Here is a 19,089-nt window from a genome sequence, read left to right on the forward strand (position 1 = left end):
TGGCTAATAAGTTTCTGTTTGACATGTATTCCTCTACAGAGAGGCCAGAAGGAGTCCCAACAGATGATGACTCAGTCTCACAGAGTAAGTCTTTTTTTCTCCCTGAAAAAAGCTCTTTAGGGCAATTGGAAATTGCTGTTTGCACAGCAGCTAGCTTCATTTGGCTAAATCATGTTAATGTATGCACCTCCAAGGCTGTTAATGTTTGCTTTACGCAGAGAAGCAGTTGTCATGGCGCCCACCCATACTTTTCCCCTCTGCTATTCTTTAAATTAAGATAAATAACAGAGCGTCTGTACCGCTTCTTAATTATCATACTTCTTCTTTAACTTTTATTATTAGCTAATCTTTGTAATGTTTTGTCGACTAGGTGCAAGTGGCCTGCCCGCCTACTTGACAGTAGTGTTCACCGTGGTGTTTGGAGTCCTGCTGGTGTTTAATTCAGTGGGTTGCTTCTTTGGTTTGAGGTGGAAAAGGAGGCGAGGCCAGACAGGTAACCATAATGATCTTTTGATCTATGGATGTGAAAGTATTTCCTCTATCCCTTTCTGGCATTATAATGTCCGAATCCTCAACAGAACTCTAAAGCAATTACTCCAGAACCATGATGCAATTGTCAGCTCAGCCTCTCACTCTCTATTCATCTCTCCATGTCCCTTTTTCCAGCCGTCTATCCTGTCTCCTCTTCTTCTGCTTATTCTCTCAGCCTCTACCTCATGCCACATTCATCCTTCAAAGCTGTCACTTCTGCATTTCGCCCATATCTTTTATCTCATTTGCTAGCATTATGTCCTCCCTCTATCTTTCCTTCTGTCTCTTTCTATTTGTTCTTCAGTCTAACTGTCAGGATCTCCCCTCTGTGTGTTGTATTTTTCTTTCCTCACCTTCCTCTGCCCTTTGCTTTTTCCACATAGATTTTCTCACCTCACTTGTCTTTCATTCACTCTCACTCTCTGGCCCTTTTATTGCTCTGATCAATTTGAGTGTTTATGAGATGATGCTCCTCTCTTCGAGTTCTGATTTCCTAACACTAAGCCTTTTCCCTCCTGTTTCCATTCCCCCTGCAGGGGGTAGAGGAGGCAGTGTGCTTGATGGAAAGAAGAATAAAGAGATGGGGTAAGTTAAGGCAATCAGAAGTGGGATTAAAGAGACACACATCCAATCCACTTCCAAGTCTCAGGCCTTTTTTATTGGCTGACCCAGCTACTAAAACAGCCAGGCTGGCAAAACAACAAGCCTCTGTCAATATACATTGTTATTAAGAACACGTGCATTTAGAGCAGGGGTGGGGAACCTTTTTCTTCTCAAGGGCCATTTCAATTTTTACAACATCCTCCGAGGGCCGTACAAATTATTGAACTCAACGTCTGCTTAAAAAACTAAAATCACAGCCCATTCATTTCGCCTTTCTTTCATGCTGTGCAAAGAAAAAGCAACCTCTTAATCCAGATATTTGACCATGACCCGCGCATGCATGCACCGTGGCATGACCACCAAAACAGAAGTATATGGACACAAGATGTGTGCAAATGTATTTAGTTGCATATCCATGTGGACATGATTTAAGTGGGGGGGGGGGGGATCTAACCTCATCTAGGGGGGTTTGGGGGCATGCACCACCAGGAAGATATTTTTTAAATGTTGAAGTTAAAAGCATCAATCTGGTGCACTTTGAGAGTAAAATTAATAGATCTATGGAAACATCTCTCAACAGCCATATGAAACAATTGTAAGCAGATTTTTTTCTTTATGGATATTTTACAAATCACTCCCCTTTCAAACTGTATTCTTGTTTATTAATAATAACTTTTTTTTACTGTCATATTAGTATTTTATTCCTGTTTAATTTATTCTCTTCTTTTTTTATAACTATAATGATCATATAAAGATGTGCCTTTACCTCACTGGTTGTAGAAAAAGCTTCTTATATTCGTTAGCATAGCTAGCTAACCAGATGCTAATAACAGCAAAGTTATTGACTGTCTGATCAGTATGACAGATGAACAGATCGCCACTGGGCTCACAACTAAAGACACAGCCACGCAAAAACTGCGGCATGTGTACGGCTCCTTATGGGTATTGCAATTTGTGAAGTCCCGGTGTTATGCTGTAGGTTGAAGCCTTGCCGCGGATTGAAGCCCTGTTCGCGGGGACGCGCAAAGGTGACGTCATCGCCTGTATTGAGCGTTCGCCGTTTTTTCACCCTTTTCAAAGCTTTTTTCTCTCTTTTGAATGATATATCAGATTAAACAGCAAACGGCTGAATAAATAATGTGCATACAATTGCGAGGAGGCTCGTTTTAAGGACACGTTTTTCAGATCTGTCACAATCTTCGTATTGGAATAAACTTCCGTTTTTGAGTGTATAGTCCCACTCTGTTATATTCCTCCTTCCTACAGAACAGACAATGACAGGATAATATGTGATTTGTCAATAGTCCTATTTCTTAAAACCTTCTCTGTTGTTTATGTGTCTGATAACCACGAATAGTAAGCAATGATATAACAGTAATTATATCACATGATCATGTCAGACACTGTGTTATTTTCAATCAAGCCTAAAAGATCATGTGTTCAAACTGGCTTCACTCACTTGAATTGCTCCTTTGAATATCATTTTTATATATCCCTACTCAACACATGTTTGTATTGTAATGCCACTCATATATTTGTTTTAATTGTATTTAAGGTGACATTGAATGCTTTGAAAGGTGCCCTAAAATAAAGTGTATTATTGGTGTCAATAGGGAAGATCTGCACTGTTCTCTACATAACATGTTCAGAGCAGGTATTTCTCCTGCCGGATTTGGAACCCCTCCTATATCTTTCTCCAGGATAGTCACAACTTCACCAAAATCACACTGGTGCTTGCTGTTCCCCTCTAGTTTATGCTCACAAAAGCATTTCAATCTGGGCCCAGCAAGTCAAAAACTAAAGAGGGGCTTCCATATCCGGCAGTGCAGTTGTTAGAGCTGCTGGATTTTGAAGCGCCCCCTGTAATTTTGGCCAGGATAGTCACAGACTCACCAAAATCACACTGGTGCTGCATGTTCCTCTAGTTTGTGCTCACCAAAGCATTTCACTCTGGGCCCTGCAGGTGAAAAACTAAAGAGGGGCTTCAAAATCCGGCAGATCAGGTGTTGGTGCTGCCGGATTTGGAACCCCCCCCTATATCTTTCTCCAGGATAGTCACAGACTCACCAAAGTCACACTGGTGCTTGCTGTTCCCCTCTAGTTTGTGCTCACAAAAGCATTTCACTCTGGGCCCTGCCTGTAGAAGAGGCATGCACAGTCTTTTTACAGTGCTTTCATCCTGATTGATGAGTCAATAAAGCAGTTCAGTGTTTATGGTCATTTGGCATGTGTATTTGATTATTGATTTTTAATGGCAGTGTTTTGAAAATGTAGAACTGCGTGCAGTGTTGCAAAAGTGCCCTGTTGAATTTAAAATTGAGTGCAAAGCTGAAAATGTGTTTAGATTTTTGGAGACTTGAGCTGAGGTTTTGCTTTTTGAGTGTCACTTTAAATAATGTGGCTTTATGTGTAATTTTAGTGTGTTTGCAAACGAAAAATACTGTATTGGTCTAATTATTTATAATTTACAAACCTATTGCAATAAAGTGAAGAAATGGAGAAGATACCACAAATGTGAACAAATATGTTTGGGTGAGGTTAAAAGAATGTCCCTTTATTTTGTGTCCATGTGGTAATACAGAACGTGTGCACTGTTGAAAGAATTCAAAACACTTGAACTTGTAAAAACAGGGATTTATCATTGCCAGGAAAAAGGATAACTTTATTATTATGATATTACACAGAAACGCAGAAATGACTTGGACTGCAAGCAAATAGAAAATCTTCCTCAGGATAGAAAGTCTGCTCTGCCGGATTTGGAAGCCCCTTAGATAGTCACAGACTCACCAAAATCACACTGGTGCTTGCTGTTCCCCTCTAGTTTGTGCTCACCAAAGCATTTTACTCTGGGCCCAGCATTTTACTAGAGGGGAACAGCAAGCACCAGTGTGATTTTGGTGACATTGTGACTATCCTGGCCAAAATTACAGGGGGCGCTTCAAAATCCGGCAGCTCTAACAACTGCACTGCCGGATATGGAAGCCCCACTTTAGTTTTTGTACCTGCTGGGCCCAGAGTGAAATGCTTTTGTGAGCATAAACTAGAGGGGAACAGCAAGCACCAGTGTGATTTTGGTGAAGTTGTGACTATCCTGGAGAAAGATATAGGGGGGGGGTTCCAAATCCGGCAGGAGAAATACCTGCTCTGAACATGTTATGTAGAGAACAGTGCAGATCTTCCCTATTGACACCAATAATACACTTTATTTTAGGGCACCTTTCAAAGCATTCAATGTCACCTTAAATACAATTAAAACAAATATATGAGTGGCATTACAATACAAACATGTGTTGAGTAGGGATATATAAAAATGATATTCAAAGGAGCAATTCAAGTGAGTGAAGCCAGTTTGAACACATTATCTTTTAGGCTTGATTGAAAATAACACAGTGTCTGACATGATCATGTGATATCATTACTGTTATATCATTGCTTACTATTCGTGGTTATCAGACACTTAAACAACAGAGAAGGTTTTAAGAAATAGGACTATTGACAAATCACATATTATCCTGTCATTGTCTGTTCTGTAGGAAGGAGGAATATAACAGAGTGGGACTGCACTCAAAAACGGAAGTTTATTCCAATACGAAGATTGTGACAGATCTGAAAAACGTGTCCTTAAAACGAGCCTCCTCGCAATTGTCTGCACATTATTTAATCAGCCGTTTGCTGTTTAATCTGATATATCATTCAAAAGAGAGAAAAAAGCTTTGAAAAGGGTGAAAAAACGGCGAACGCTCAATACAGGCGATGACGTCACCTTTGCGCGTCCCCGCGAACAGGGCTTCAATCCGCGGCAAGGCTTCAACCTACGGCATAACACCGGCCCGGAGCCGTGTTCTGGTGCTCTCCGTTAGAACTACACCCGTGTCAGACGAGACATATACCACGTGATGACACGTTAGGCTCGTGTTGTGTTCAAGGACCCTGACCTTGGCCAGGAAAAACAGGTACTGGCTTGTTTAATTATTTTGCGGTCTAGATAATTTGAATTATTTTCTTTTTTGCGTGTGTTTATAAATTACCTCGAGGGCCGTACCAAATGGTCTCGCGGGCCGTATGCCGCCCGAGGGCCGGAGGTTCCCCACCCCTGATTTAGAGTATTGAGCTGTGTGTGCTCAATGTTTTGCATCCCTGGTATTATTATTATTATTATTATTTTTAAATACTTTATTTTGAAATGTTCTTTGAGTTACAATAAAGCAAACACATTCACAATATACAGTAAGTAGGTACCCGAAACCTTTGTATGGCGTACAAGAGAAAAGCTGGGTATTACATTGACAATTCCTGAGCATAGTCTAAAGCTGCCAGTCGACAGCATCGTAGACATAAACAGAAAAGCCAAGGGTAACCGCATCACTGGTATCATTAAGTAGTACAAATGTTTGGATATAATTCAAGAAAGTTAAAGAAAATGACAGAATCAAATGTCTCCATGCAGGGGTAGTCATTCAACTGTAAGCACCGCCAATAAGTATGAGAGCAGAGAGAAGATCAACACGGCAGCCCAGCGCACCCTCCTCATCGACTCCGGATCTGAAACAGACACCCACGTCTACGAGAGCTACGCAGCGGTAAGAGCGGGAAGAGGGGGATGAGAGGGAGGGAAAGGGGTAGTTACACACAGCCGAGAAGGCTGAGTAAACAGATGAGGGGAGGAAAGAGGTTAGGCAGGGGGTGATGGGATCTGGCAGAGGAGGAAGTGGATAATTCAGCCATAACGAGGAAAATGGATAAATAAACTAATGAAACCTTTAGCTGTGCATAGAGATGGAACACAGATCAATACCTCACAATTAGCATTCAAAATGCACATCGATCTCTGCGAAATTATAATTTTGTACTTTAAAAAGGCCAACAAGGATTTGAACCTTGAAGAAAACTGTTGACTGAGGAAGAAGAAAACAGATCGCTCTGTGTGCTGTCAGGACGGGGTATAATAAGACCTCAAATCCCCTCGGAGGCAGGCTTTATCTTTACGCTCAATTAAAATGGTACCTGTAAGGGCAGGATCAGCCAAATGACCAAACAACACATTTCCCAAACCTCCTGCAGAGGTATCTTCCCCTTGAGTTTAGCTGGTCTGGGTTTTATTCCTCCAGGTTTTGAAATATCTGTGTCTGATTTCTGCATACACCCCAATGAACAACTGGTTCAATGAATCCCTATTGGTCTGGATTCTCCCTCTCATCTTCTGCCTTTAAACGAGTGTTATCATCTCCCTAGTATTGGAGAGGTGGAAGAAATGCAGAAGACTAGTAAAAAGAAAGGCAAATTAAATCAAAGAACATTTTTGATTTGATTACATTTGATTCCTATGACAAATTAAAGCTATATTTCAGACACTGTGACAAGTACATCGGTTAATCAAAATGTCGGGGGTAAAACAATGTAGTCAAAAATATCACAAATCTGCATGGTGGAACTTTTTTTAGAAGCGAGTGAGAAAGTAATATGCGGAAACGGACCTTCCAAGAATTCACTGCAACCCCTGGCACTAGTGCAACACGTGGATTTGTCATTTACCTGAAGTTACCTCAGGCCAAAGCTGGGCTGATGCTATCTCTTTTGTTCATTTCAGGGAAGTTCCCATTATTATTACCCCAGCGGTGACTACATGCCGCCTCTGAACCCTCACCCTGAGGAAACACGCAGGCACGGTGAGACATAAATATACCTCAGAGAGTAAACAAGGCAACAGTAAACACCTGGCTCCTTTCCAAAATATGATGCAGTCCGAGCCAATCAGGAGCTGAATCAGTCCTTGTGACAATCAGCTGGTGCCACCTGGAGTATATTCTGATTTATCTTAATGTTTACTACTAGTTATTATTGATGTTTGATGTATGCAATCATATGTGCTTTTCAAGATGTCACCCGCCTCCCTGTGGAGCCTCACAGCCATCTGTATGAAGACGTAAGAGACAGGGGTCTGTACCAGGACATCCTGGCTTCCACACTTCCTTCCCCTCCATCCTTGTTCGACCACAGACTGCCTAATCAGAGGAATGAGTCGAGATCAAAAGCATACCCTCAGGTCAGTAAAAGCAAACCTACCTATGATAAGAGCTCCTACGTGATATATGACTTACATGTATTATCACTATTCAGTCGTGAAAGGAACCGTTTATAAAGGTGGATAATGTGCTGCTGCTGCTGCTCTGTGACATTAATGATAACTGAGATGCAATCTGTGTCTCAGCAGGCTGCTGAAGGAGCGAGGGATGTTCGACAACCGCCGAGAGATTCTCATCTTCCCTTTGAGCAACGAGGCGAATTAGTCTAGAGTGGGAAGGTCAGAGCAAACAAATACACTACGACAGGGCTCAACACAAGTCATTGAGTACTGTATTGTATCGAAAATACTGAATGCTAAACGTTCTGAATCATCTCTCCCTAGTCTTATAGAATGTAGCTATCACATGAGTCAAGTCAAGCTTAATGTGATATGCAACATAATACCGAATTTCCCTTTTACGTCTTTCTGTATACTTTGTTAACCTTGAGCGTTTTCGCCAGATTGGGTGGACCTACAGTAGTACTGTATGTTAAACTGAAGGAGCTTGAAAAGCAAAAACGAATGGCAGAATGATGAAATATATGATGTATATGATATTACATTACATTACATTGCATTTAGCTGACGCTTTTATCCAAAGCGACTTACAATAAGTGCATTCGACCAGGAAGACACAACCTTGAAGAAAACAGAATCATATAAGTACATCAGGTTTCATAGAGCTAAACATTTCAAGTGCTACTCAACTGGCTTTAGGTAAGCCAGTCCTTTATTAGTATAAAAGTGCTTCGTTAATAGTTCTATTGCTCAATGTATATGATATTACCACACGCAACATGAACAACATTCATTTCAAACACTTTTACAACAGACCGGCCGCTAGTTTATATCCGTCTCCCTCTGATATCACTCGTCCCATGACCTCGCTTTGTTATTTTGTCTTTAGAGCCAAGTCACGGTCACTACCCGCAGTCCCCCCCCCCCCCCCCCCCCATCCTCCCATTAGGCCTGCAGGTAGACATGAATCAGTCAGTTAGAGACAAAAATGGACTGACATCGCTGTAGTTGGCAACGGGGCAGAAGCAGCAGAGTCACAGTGCCTCCCAAGCAGACAACATCCTTTTTGACCCATCCAATGTCAACATTTTGAAACATGTACAGATGAAACCCGGAGACTGTGGCCTTTCCCTTCCCTCTCTATACAAAGAGTTTCCCAGTAAGTCCGTGAAATCCCGACAATGGGATCGCACCGAGTGGTTTTTAGCATGGTTATGTCTTCAGTAAGGTAAAGCCATATCTAGGGCCAGACTCTAATCCTGTTTTCTCTCGGATTGAAGTTTAGCTCACAGCATCAGTGAGAGCGGGTGAGAGACCGTGTCGGGAATTTGTCTCACTGAGAGTGGTCACTCACAGAGAGATGGATTCAGGAAGAGAGGGATAAGCTGATGCTGTGGCTACTGCTACAAAAATAATCGCTGGCCTCTTCCTTTGGTTTCCATTATTGTTCACACAAAAGCAATTCACTGCATTGCACTAACCACAGCCGATACAATCATTGTATTTATTGATAGGACTCCTTTCAAACCCAAAGTTGTTTTACACAAGATATACAATTCAAATCGACAAATTATAAACTCCAATATGAAATCTAAAAGAAATTGAGTAGATATGTGATGGTTCTCTAATAAATTGGAATGAGATGGCACAACTGACTTATGTTGTATCAGAGCGCAAAATATTATCTAAACATAATTTAGGATTTCTTTCTACAAGAGGCTTACACTTGCGTCAGCTCGAGGTGTACACGTTAATGGCACTCTCCTCGGCTGAGTTGCTACATTAGCTAGCTGAGTAGATGCATTTTTCCTGCATTAAACTGTTATCAATAAGGTCTGTGGATCTTCTTGAGTTACCGTATCAGGATTTCCGAAAAAACATCTAGTTACATTATATTCAAGAGAGTGCTGACATCTGTACAGACAATATCTCAAACACTGAGCACCTCAAGCCAACATATCTTAGATTAAAACAGCACCACAGGTAAGATACATAGTTAGTAATTGTATGTGAATTGTTCTTTTAAGCTCAACATTGCTTAAAGCTTAATGCTAATATCAGTGTGCTAATATGATAACAATGACAATTGATGTTTAGCAGGAGTAAGGTTCATCTGCTACACCACCTTAGTTTAGCCTGTCAGGAAGCTAACATTTGCGAGTTAGCTGATGGAGATGTCATTATCTTTCATAAACCAAAGTAGTGGGCTAAATAAAATGTTAACCTGTTAATGGGATAGTTGAAGAGGAGGAGAGGAACATGACTGTTTAGACAAACTTTCATTGCAATCCATCAAATAGCTGTTGAGATATTTCAGTCTGGATCAAAGCTAGTGTGGTTTAACAAATCCAAAGCTTGGTACTGACTCAGCCATCCTATCTTCAAGCAGGTCTTTAAAGAAAAAATTCGACATATATATATTTTTGATTAATAACGTTTAAAGCTGCAGTCTAATACTATCACTGACATGCAGCCTAAAAACCTAAAGAACACAACAGAGACAATATGGCACTTTGTTATACAACAACAAGGTTCGAGGGCTCTGTGTGTTTGGGTACTGTTATGCAGAAATCAGAGACACTTGCTCAAAGTTCCCATAGCTCTTTAAGCTGCTGCCTTGTACAATACACAAATAGGGGAAGGGCTTTTTCTATATCTGTGTACACAATAGTTATGCATGCATCCTGGTTCTGCTTCCAGCTAATGCTATTCCCTCACGCACGTTTCACCAGTCTCATGAGAACACACACATCACACAGCACAGATGACACTATTAGATGAGACACACAGTTTATAATAACAGTGTTTATCTTAATGTATCGGTCGTCAGTAGAAGTGTACATTTTTTTCTTTACTATTTTGTTGAAGGTGCTTTATACCTTTTTTGTTGTTGTTGCTGAACCAAGTTTCACAATACTGTAAAACACATCGGAAATATGTACACTTTATATTTATGTTGTTGTTATCCACACGTTTGCACAACCTACACCATTCTGTTTCCTCAATAGGGCTTGACTGCCTGGAGATAAATCTCAATATTTCACATGAATGTGTTCCTTCAATTAGTCTCCCTAGTCTCCATCATGAGCTGTCAAGGTGTGTTTGTCTCATTACTGAGCCATTGTTTAAGTTCCTGTCAAGATGACTGCTGTGTTCATTCCTCAGCCTGTTCATGATGCATCCTTTCTGCTCAGGCACAAACGCTAATCTGCTCAAGTGAAGGCTTGACAGCTCAATACTGTACCTCAACCTCTGTTTTTCCTCATGAACGTTTTGATATGATGCGTTCAGAAGAATCTCGGGGGAGATTGAACACTCATTCTGCACGAGTGAACATTTAGGTCAAAAGAGAAACAAAAATGAGACTCTAATTACCTCAGCCCCAGGAGAGTCTTCACATTTCCCCCCTCTCATGAATGTTTTTCTTTCTGGAAAACAAATATGAGATTGAATAACACTCATTTATGACTTTAACAGGTTGTGCTACCAGTGGGGAGCTAACTCAAATTTAACTCAAATTGCTGCGAACCCTGTCATTGCTGTCATTATTCCGATTTTTTCAATTTCAAATAGTTAGAAATCAAATCAAAAGCAATCACAGGTTTTACAAATTAGAACATGATTGTAGCGGCTGTTATTATGTCTCACTTGTGCCTGTGATCTCCTGTTGTCAGTTGGGATGTAATTGGCCTGCCAATGGATAAAATAATACAACTGAACAAATATAACAGGCGTCCATTAAGGAAAACTAGGGAGTGAAAACACAATAGATTGTTCATTTTAATAAGGTCAGATCTGAACGCATATTGAAACTAAAAGAACATCACCGTCTTGTCCATAGTGTATCAGACTACATGGAGACACACGGGTCAAAATACAACAACAAAAAATGGCTACAGAGAGATTGCACGTAAAACAACAAGAAGTTGAGTCTGGGATTTGAATCATTATTAAAGCCCTGCGTACTTACACTGCATATTTGTCTCTATCTGAAATAGTGCAGAATTAATTAAGCAAAATTCAAATCCAGACAAGCCGTACTCTCCTGGTATATCCCCCCAAAGGTATACAGTTTATTCAACAAAAGAAAAATAACTTTCTCTTTCAAGTCTCAGTCGAACCAGGGTGTCTTTTTTATTTTTCACTTGTAAGCACATTTAAATCCAAACGTCCCTCTCTGCATATTACTCATTTAAATACACACTTACTCCCACTCCAACACTACGATAACATGATGACAAAAGAACAAAGAAATGAATAACAAGCTGTTACTATTAACTGAGTATAATATGACACTCAGTTAAAATACAGTTTTTTGCATTCATACATCACTTTCTGAAATGTAGTTTTAAAGGTTTATCCACACATGTATTAAAACCTACATCCATACATCAAATAAATATGTTCTGACCAGGATTAATATAAAGCAGAGTTAAAGCCTGCAATCAACAAAAATCCTCCGCTCCAGAAACAACAACAACAAATGTAAAATGAATAGCAAAATGTGAAAGAGTCTCTGTGTCAATCAGATCAATAGTTGTTATTAAAATGTCTCAGCAACCTTTCATTGGACCAACTTTACTCTTATAAAGTGGAGTAAATACACTTCCCCCCCACCTGATAGATTATTAATGATCAATAAAGTGGAGCTATATTAAGGACGTTCATTATAGAGTGCTAACAGTTTCTTTAGAGCAATCATAGAAATGTAAGGGATGACAACTTGAACCAAAAGCTCTGTAGACAAAGACTGTTCTCTGCTATTGAGGATGAATTGCAGGCTTTGTCTTCTGTAACAGTCTTGATGTGTTCGTCAAAGTTAGATAATGCTGTTCGGCCGCAATCCCACACCAATCCTGCAGCCTCGGAGCAATAACTCAACAATCTGACAAAACCCAAGGATGTGTTACCCCTTAAACCGCAATTCAATGTGATTGACATAAAGATATGTGAGTTTACAAAAGAGTTATAGACTTTTTAATATGTTTTTTTATTTCATTTATTGAATGATTGCTTCTATATGCTTGTTGAAAAGTAAAGTATTAACTATAGTTATTTACAGCTACACATATTCACAAACATCCTCAATGTAAGTGTTCAAAGGAGGATATTTAATAAAACTTCACCAATAAAATGTTAACAAGTCCACAAGTATTGTTTTTTTGTAACATATCAACAGTTTCTAATTACAACAAGGTCATCCATTTGTTGTTTGTGAGACAACAAGATGAACAGAGACAGAACAGATTGTATAAACGTGCAGTAAGCTAGAAAGGATGACAGACAGGTTGAACACACAAGGGTACGATAAATGACAGTATTCTGTAGGGAAAGCAGAAATAAAGAAGGACGACAAGCTGCTGTGCTTGGAGACGGCTGAACCGCTGACAGAAATCTGAGCACAGCGAGTGAGAGTGGAAGACTAGGAGGCAGAGAACAAGAAGGAGGAGGCCATGACATGAGAGAGTGGGTGAGCGAGAGACTGAAACAGAGTTCAGACAATTGGATGAGGAAGTAGAGATGGTGAGCACATGGGTGTGGTTGGTTAGCAGTTAGCCCATCAGCCTTTCAGGAGTGACAGACACAGGAAAGCAGCGTGGATGATGAGGCCAACGATGAACCTCTGGACCCGGGGAGCTCCCAGGATGGATACTAAGGTAAGCATACTGTCCTGGATGGATGACTAAATATGAGGCTGTTGAGAGGTGTTTTGGTGAGGTGGACTGAATGGAGAGATTGATGGAGGATGACAGACAAACGGATAAACAGACAGACGGAGAGTGAGGGAGAGTGCTAGATGTGACAAACAGGCAGGCGGGAAGGCTATAGGGAAGGCAGAGACGCCTGTACAGCCCAGGGGACACAGGCCTCATCTTGACATATGCTCTGGAGTGAAATGAAGATTGGCATGACCTGCTAATCTGAGCTGTCACAGCTCATGACGGCCACGGACGCTCACCTGTCACACGGCTCCACGCCCGGAGGACGAGCTGCCACCAGGATAGGTCAAGGATCCAGATTCCTTTTCCGCTGGGGGTGGATTCAAACCGAGTCACTGGCCTAGACCTCCATCCGTCACTCTACCTGCCTCTGCATGGCAGCTGTATCTCTATAAAATCATGCAATATGGGACAGCTTTTTACCTACTTCGGTTTTTCTATAGTTCTTTTGTTTTGAAGCTAAGGGCAATATGTTGTGAGGGGGAGGAACGAGTATGTTCTTCAGCTGAACCAGACAATGCTGCTCACCAGTAGGCTACAGGAGTTCCATTATGCTAAAAGGAGTTATTTTGACACATCCTCCAATGCCATTTTTTTTTTTTAAACAGGCGACAGTTGGAAACTGAAATGAGATGAAGTTTGATCAATAGTGCGACAAAGTTCAGCACACGTGTGGGAGGATAGCATAGCATACACAATGTGTGGCCTCAATCACTCATTTTTGACAAATGAATAAAACATGTGGTTATGATAATATATGTGTATTTTACAAAGTTTGACATTCAAAGTAAGAAGCTGTGTTTGTTTTGTTTTTTTGGCAAACCGCGTGAGGGTGAGTGCGTGATGCCTGTGTGCTTTAAGAGGAAGGAGAAGTATAAACCTCAATGAGTGCAACTTCCTGTCTAATACATTTAGCACTGCACAAAATGTTCCATAGTGAATGCTTTCTCACATGCACCCTTTTCATTTGTATTTAAGTGTAGGCTATGTCCAACATTTGGTCGTGCTTTGGTTAAACCATTGAAAAATCAAACCCTGCTAAACAGCTGTCTTTCTGGGAGCTACTGCACACATATTTTATTATGTGTATCTGCTCCGATTTAGCTGTGTTACCTTGCAGATCTTGAACAAAGTGGTAAAGAATGTAATACAACTGCATATGTTGGAATTATTTTTGTATTTAGTTGCACTATTTTTTCAGTTTTATTGTGTTGCACTGTTGGAGGAGCATGTGACCTAAGATGTTCATCGTCATAACTACACTGTAGCTATGTACGCATGACCAATAACAGCCTTGAACCTTGAATTCAATTTGATTCACTCTTTCTGCATTCTTATTGCAGCTCCTCTCCCTTTTTAATATGGTTTTTTTCTTTCAGATTTATTTTTCCTCATTGACCTTCATCCTCTTTGTCATGTTAAAAGGTGAGTGTGTTTAAATAATTAATAATAATAATTAATTTCAAAGCAGGTTTTAACATTTGCTAAACAGCAGCCACTTTGGTCAAAATCACATCGACATGATTATGGCAAAACGTAAATGTAAAACGTAAAGTCAGAAAACTATGTTGTGTACATGTCAGTTACACGACAATATCAATCTGGAGTTTGCTAGCATTAGCCAGTAGCCTATAAACTAAGTCATTCCAGATGAGGTAAGACTGTTACAGCAACCCGCCTGGGTGGATTGAATTGTGCAATAATATGTTTTAGTTCAAGAGTTCGACATTTTGCTTGTAAGAGGGACTACATGTTATTTCTTCTTTCAGAATTGGGTCTTTTTGGCACTACAGCCTTTTAGCATGTTGCCTCCATACAATTGTAAACTTGTAAGAGTGATTTTAAAAGAAAGGTCAAAAATGATCCTGCAGAGGTCAATATTTATTATTATTATTAAATATATTTTTCCTCACCAGTAGATGGAGTTGACCTTAAAAAACACATGAAACCTTGTCAAAAATGTTATAACATTTGAATGTGGATCCTAATATTACTTAACTTTATCCCAGTCAAGATAAGAGTACTTTATCACACTTTATATAGTGATATAACGCTGATATAAAAGGTCTATTAGAAACAAAATAAACTTTGTATCCACACAATACCGCTAACACATTAAACAATCCTAACACCCATAGTCAAGTTTCCTGCATATGGGTTCATTAAAGTAGTCAGAATCACAGCATTAGCCGATAAAGTGGAGGTTTTGTATAGCTCCGGCACTAATGGGAAGGTGCTGAGTGAGTAAACAGACAACGGCCCCACTGTCCCGCAGGCTCTCACAACAATCCAGCTCTGTTGTAGCCAGAGGTTTTGTAAGAGCCACTTCTTTGTAACTGTGCCGCACTGCCCCACTCACAGGACTTTCACTGTGACATACTCTCAGTGCATCTGCAGGCCTCTCTCCCCTGCACGGCCAGACATTCTCCAGTCTGGCCTGTGCCAGGAATACATCACAGCACTGTTTGAGAACATCACTGGGGTAAACAACAGGGCCCTTTGGTCTTCCTGTAAAGTTTAGAGTATGGAGCCATCGCTGTAAGGCTTTATCTGACTTGTGTTTTTGGTGATTAAAATATGTGTTTTTCCCCCGCAGTGGCAAGAGCTCAGTCTCCCACAACGGCAGATCAAATGCAGTCTGTGAGCAACAATATGGCAAACGGAACAACAATGCCCACTGCTCATACTCCCACTGGTACGCATCTCGTGGCCATGCTGAAAAATTCCACTTTGCAGCGCTTTTCAGTCTCCAGGCTTTTTCCTTTTTTTTACATTTACAACCATATACATAAATGTTAGTCATTACAGTTATTTATCCACTTATCTATCAAGCTGCCTGTGTTTAGTCTGTGTTTTGTTCTGTCTTCCTGACTGTCTGTCAGTGGGTGGAGGAGGAAAGTTGGTCAAGGAAGAGCTTAATGTAACTTTGTTTTAACTGTTGCGTAGTGCATCTTATTCTATCAAATCATAATTTATTTTTTAATGTAATTTATTTTTAATTCATCTGTTAAGTGACGAGTAGACATAGCTAAAGAGTAAAAACAGAAACATATTTATCTATCTATCATCCGTCTTCTTATTTAATCTAATGTCATTTTTTAGCAAAAGGTCAGGCCTCTCTCAAGTGCATGTGATTCAGTTTATTTCTTGATGTAACAGGAAGAGGAGTGCAGAGCAGATTCACCAGAGATGCTGACTCATCCCAGGAAACTCCCGCCACTAAACGCGCCACAAGCCAGCAAACTAGCAAACCAGTCAACGCCACTACAATACAAATGAACAGTACACTAGGTAAGTATGGTGCTGTTAGTGATATACATAACTCACATTATTTTAATGAAACCTCATGTGACTTGTATTTGTCTTTCCCTTTAGCTCCCAATAATGGCACAACTAAGCTACAAACCAAGCCAACAGGTAACAATCTGCACCCGTCACATGTTTGAACATCATTGAGTTAGGCGGGTTAAAAGACCATAAGCACTCCAGTATGCTATAACACCACCTTACCAATAGTTAAGGCTTACAGTAAGCTTTCTCCCCTTTAAAACTAATTATGAGTTAATTAGAAAATGTTAAACTCCCTGTCCTTGTTGAGATATACTGTACAGTACAGAGGAGCGTTCTGCTGCAATTTACAGCACCAGAGAAAGGGAGAGAACTAAAGTGAGAGCAACAGAGAGAGAAAACGCTGATATGTGTTTTAAAAAGTGTCAGCCTACATTTCCTAAGAGAGCCATTTCACTAAAAATATTCAGAAATTCAATTAAATATGTAGCATAGGAATGCACCTGGAATTTAGTGAGAGATAATTAAGTATGGCTAAGATAAGGAGTCAATATGACCAAAGACAAATATGCTTCCATATAAACTATGAAACTATGCCCTTGCATTCTTTTTGCATTAAATTCGGACAGAAAAGGGATCCATAAAATCAAAAATGTCATGAAAACTAATGTTTTTACTGTCTATATTTTGTATCCACAGTGACATCTTCCCCATCCACAACTGGGAAAGCCACCAAAGTTGTTGCCTGGGGTGAATACAAATGTTACTACTTCATAGTTAGCTTAAATGCCACAGGCGTTGCGGTTTCGTTGTTATCTCATGGCAGACTGACAGTATCACAATTCCCTGTCTTCCAAACAAAACCCATGGCAGAGTGGTAGAACAGAGCTCCTCACGGCCTCTCTTGCCGGTAGATGAATGCTTGAGTGTACCTTATGCAAAGAGAGATAAGATATGTGTGACCTCATGCTGTGCTGTGCTGTGTTCCCACACTGATAGGGTTTTTATACAACAGCATGTCAGAGAGGACGGTAGATCTGTCTTCTATCTCTGACTGTTGTTACCCGGTGATCCTTTCTCTCTTTTGCTTTTCCTCAACTCAATACTTTACTTTCTGCTTCTTATAGACCCGGAGCAGGATAAAGATTTCACCTATGGTAAGAAGCTATATTTGCCTTTTCTGTGTGTTATTACCTGTTGCCAAATGTATTTGTCTAATATCTAGTCAGAATATGTCTTTACACTTGATACAAGACATAATAACTGAAGAGGTAACAATGCAGTGAGATATAGGGTCTTGTTTTTAGACAATGCATCTTCAAGACTCTTGAAAACATCTTATTTTGAGTTGTATCTCAAATGAAACAAGTTCTTTAAGCTGCTGTGGTTAATCTTGTTTTAACAAATACATCTTACTTGATTTAAAAAACAAAAACAAATTCTTATTGGAAAATCACCAACTAACATCAGAAAAACTAACATTTCCGTCTTATTTTGGAATAACATTTACATGATCCTGGTCAAATATAGTTCAAAATGAGTTTTCCCAGCTAATGAATGAATCTCCTTTATCTAAATATCCCATCTTATTTCAAGAAATCTAACCAAGCAAATCTTCACTTGTTCTATTGGCAGATTTGTTTGACTTATTACAAGCGAGAACACCTTGTTTTCATTATTCTTTTACTTGATTTTGGAGCAGTATTTGTTCCAGTGTGGTCTTGATTCATGTGTTATATGTCCAGATTACGAGTCCCTGCGCTATGCTGGACTGACCATCGCAGCAGTCCTTTTCATTGTGGGCATCATGGTCATTGGCTGTAAGTGTGGCTCTGCAATTCACTTTATTCTGTTGTTAATCACTGCAATTATAGCCCACTGCACTCCTAACTCTTTTGCTTATCTCTGTCTGCAGGTGGCAGGATCTGTCGGCTGCCCAACTGTCACAAGAAGTCATCTAAGTAAAAACTTTCTTTCATTCAAGTTAATGTTCAAATGTTTTATATGTTTGCCTTGTTTGAGAGGTCCATGATTAGCACAAGGGCTGAGTTATGTAAGACAATGGAAGCTGATGCAAAAGTAATGTTTAACTAAATTACAGTTTGTGAGCAGGAAGCCCTGCTTATATTGCAAGGTGGGGGAAGTGTGGTAGAATGAGTTAGGTAATTTATATCACAGGCTGCCGGGTGATATATGGCAAACAATCAGTCATGTCAGACATATAATAGCTCAACAGAATGCTGACTAAAATCTCTGTGATGATTAATATACAAAAAAAAATGATTAAGCTATTTGTTGGGTAAAACCATAACTGCAAAGCGCATTGTTTATTTTCCTCATAGTGGTATACTTTTGCTTGATAAATATAATTGATTGCCTAAATAGGGCTTGATACTTGAATATGTTTTTTTTTTCAGATCTTACCAAGTGGTCCAAGGCTAAAGAGAGACACCTTGTGTACACATATTACAAGTGCTAAGAAACACTCAACCAAAACCTGTGTGTGTGTGTGAACGCGGACTGAGTGACGGTACGCTGCTTGGTAACAACATTGAAAAACACCCAATAAACAAATAGAAAACGCCATCCATACTGACTTAAGCTTTGTCAAATGTCCTTTCTATACTTAGCAAACTGCACTTAAAAAGTAAAGCGATTATTCATCTTAGCAAATAACGATGATATGATTCATATTTTAATCACACCTTCAGCCATGAAGCGGCTGGTTTCTAAATGACCTTTTTTTTAATCTTATAACTGATAACACAGCCATAGGCAGTGTCTCAGAGCCAGGATTATTATTATTAAAGGTTATGAAGAATTACCCCTTAACATTGTGTGTTTGACAATCTCGCACAACACTTC

The 19,089-nt window shown here is 39.9% G+C and overlaps 2 protein-coding genes across 3 annotated transcripts in view; both read left to right on the top strand.

Moving 5' to 3' along the window:
- Positions 1 to 12,364, top strand: part of nphs1 (NPHS1 adhesion molecule, nephrin) — a 53,513-nt gene extending 41,149 nt beyond the window's left edge. Inside the window, exons 24-30 of the mRNA XM_034228201.1 lie at positions 40 to 84; positions 371 to 493; positions 1,068 to 1,116; positions 5,582 to 5,714; positions 6,722 to 6,800; positions 7,011 to 7,177; positions 7,343 to 12,364. Of these exons, the coding sequence (XP_034084092.1) occupies positions 40 to 84; positions 371 to 493; positions 1,068 to 1,116; positions 5,582 to 5,714; positions 6,722 to 6,800; positions 7,011 to 7,177; positions 7,343 to 7,426 (680 nt within the window). The 3' untranslated portion in view covers positions 7,427 to 12,364. The remainder of the gene's footprint in view (positions 1 to 39; positions 85 to 370; positions 494 to 1,067; positions 1,117 to 5,581; positions 5,715 to 6,721; positions 6,801 to 7,010; positions 7,178 to 7,342) is intronic.
- A 272-nt stretch (positions 12,365 to 12,636) lies between these two features.
- On the top strand, positions 12,637 to 18,814 carry fxyd5 (FXYD domain containing ion transport regulator 5). 2 transcript variants are annotated; one of them, XM_034228204.1, is made up of 10 exons: positions 12,637 to 12,873; positions 14,316 to 14,361; positions 15,533 to 15,631; positions 16,096 to 16,227; positions 16,312 to 16,353; positions 16,924 to 16,974; positions 17,352 to 17,381; positions 17,970 to 18,044; positions 18,140 to 18,185; positions 18,642 to 18,814. In XM_034228204.1, exons 1-10 carry the CDS (start codon positions 12,817 to 12,819, stop codon positions 18,664 to 18,666), a joined length of 603 nt encoding a protein of 200 aa, XP_034084095.1. In that variant the 5' UTR covers positions 12,637 to 12,816; the 3' UTR covers positions 18,667 to 18,814. The 2 variants fall into 2 exon arrangements, with proteins under 2 accessions (XP_034084095.1, XP_034084094.1); XM_034228203.1 differs by having other exon boundaries at positions 16,096 to 16,353.
- Positions 18,815 to 19,089: the final 275 nt, after the last annotated feature.

Source organism: Gymnodraco acuticeps, unplaced genomic scaffold (genome assembly GCF_902827175.1).
Source record: "Gymnodraco acuticeps unplaced genomic scaffold, fGymAcu1.1, whole genome shotgun sequence".
Taxonomy (NCBI): domain Eukaryota; kingdom Metazoa; phylum Chordata; class Actinopteri; order Perciformes; family Bathydraconidae; genus Gymnodraco; species Gymnodraco acuticeps.

Excerpts from the sequence above, each read along its gene's own strand:
- fxyd5 (XM_034228203.1), top strand. The coding sequence starts at position 12,817 with ATGATGAGGCCAACGATGAACCTCTGGACCCGGGGAGCTCCCAGGATG. Across the intron at positions 14,362-15,532 it reads CCTCTTTGTCATGTTAAAAG|TGGCAAGAGCTCAGTCTCCC; the intron begins GTGAGTGTGTTT and ends TTTCCCCCGCAG. Across the intron at positions 16,354-16,923 it reads GCTACAAACCAAGCCAACAG|TGACATCTTCCCCATCCACA; the intron begins GTAACAATCTGC and ends TTGTATCCACAG.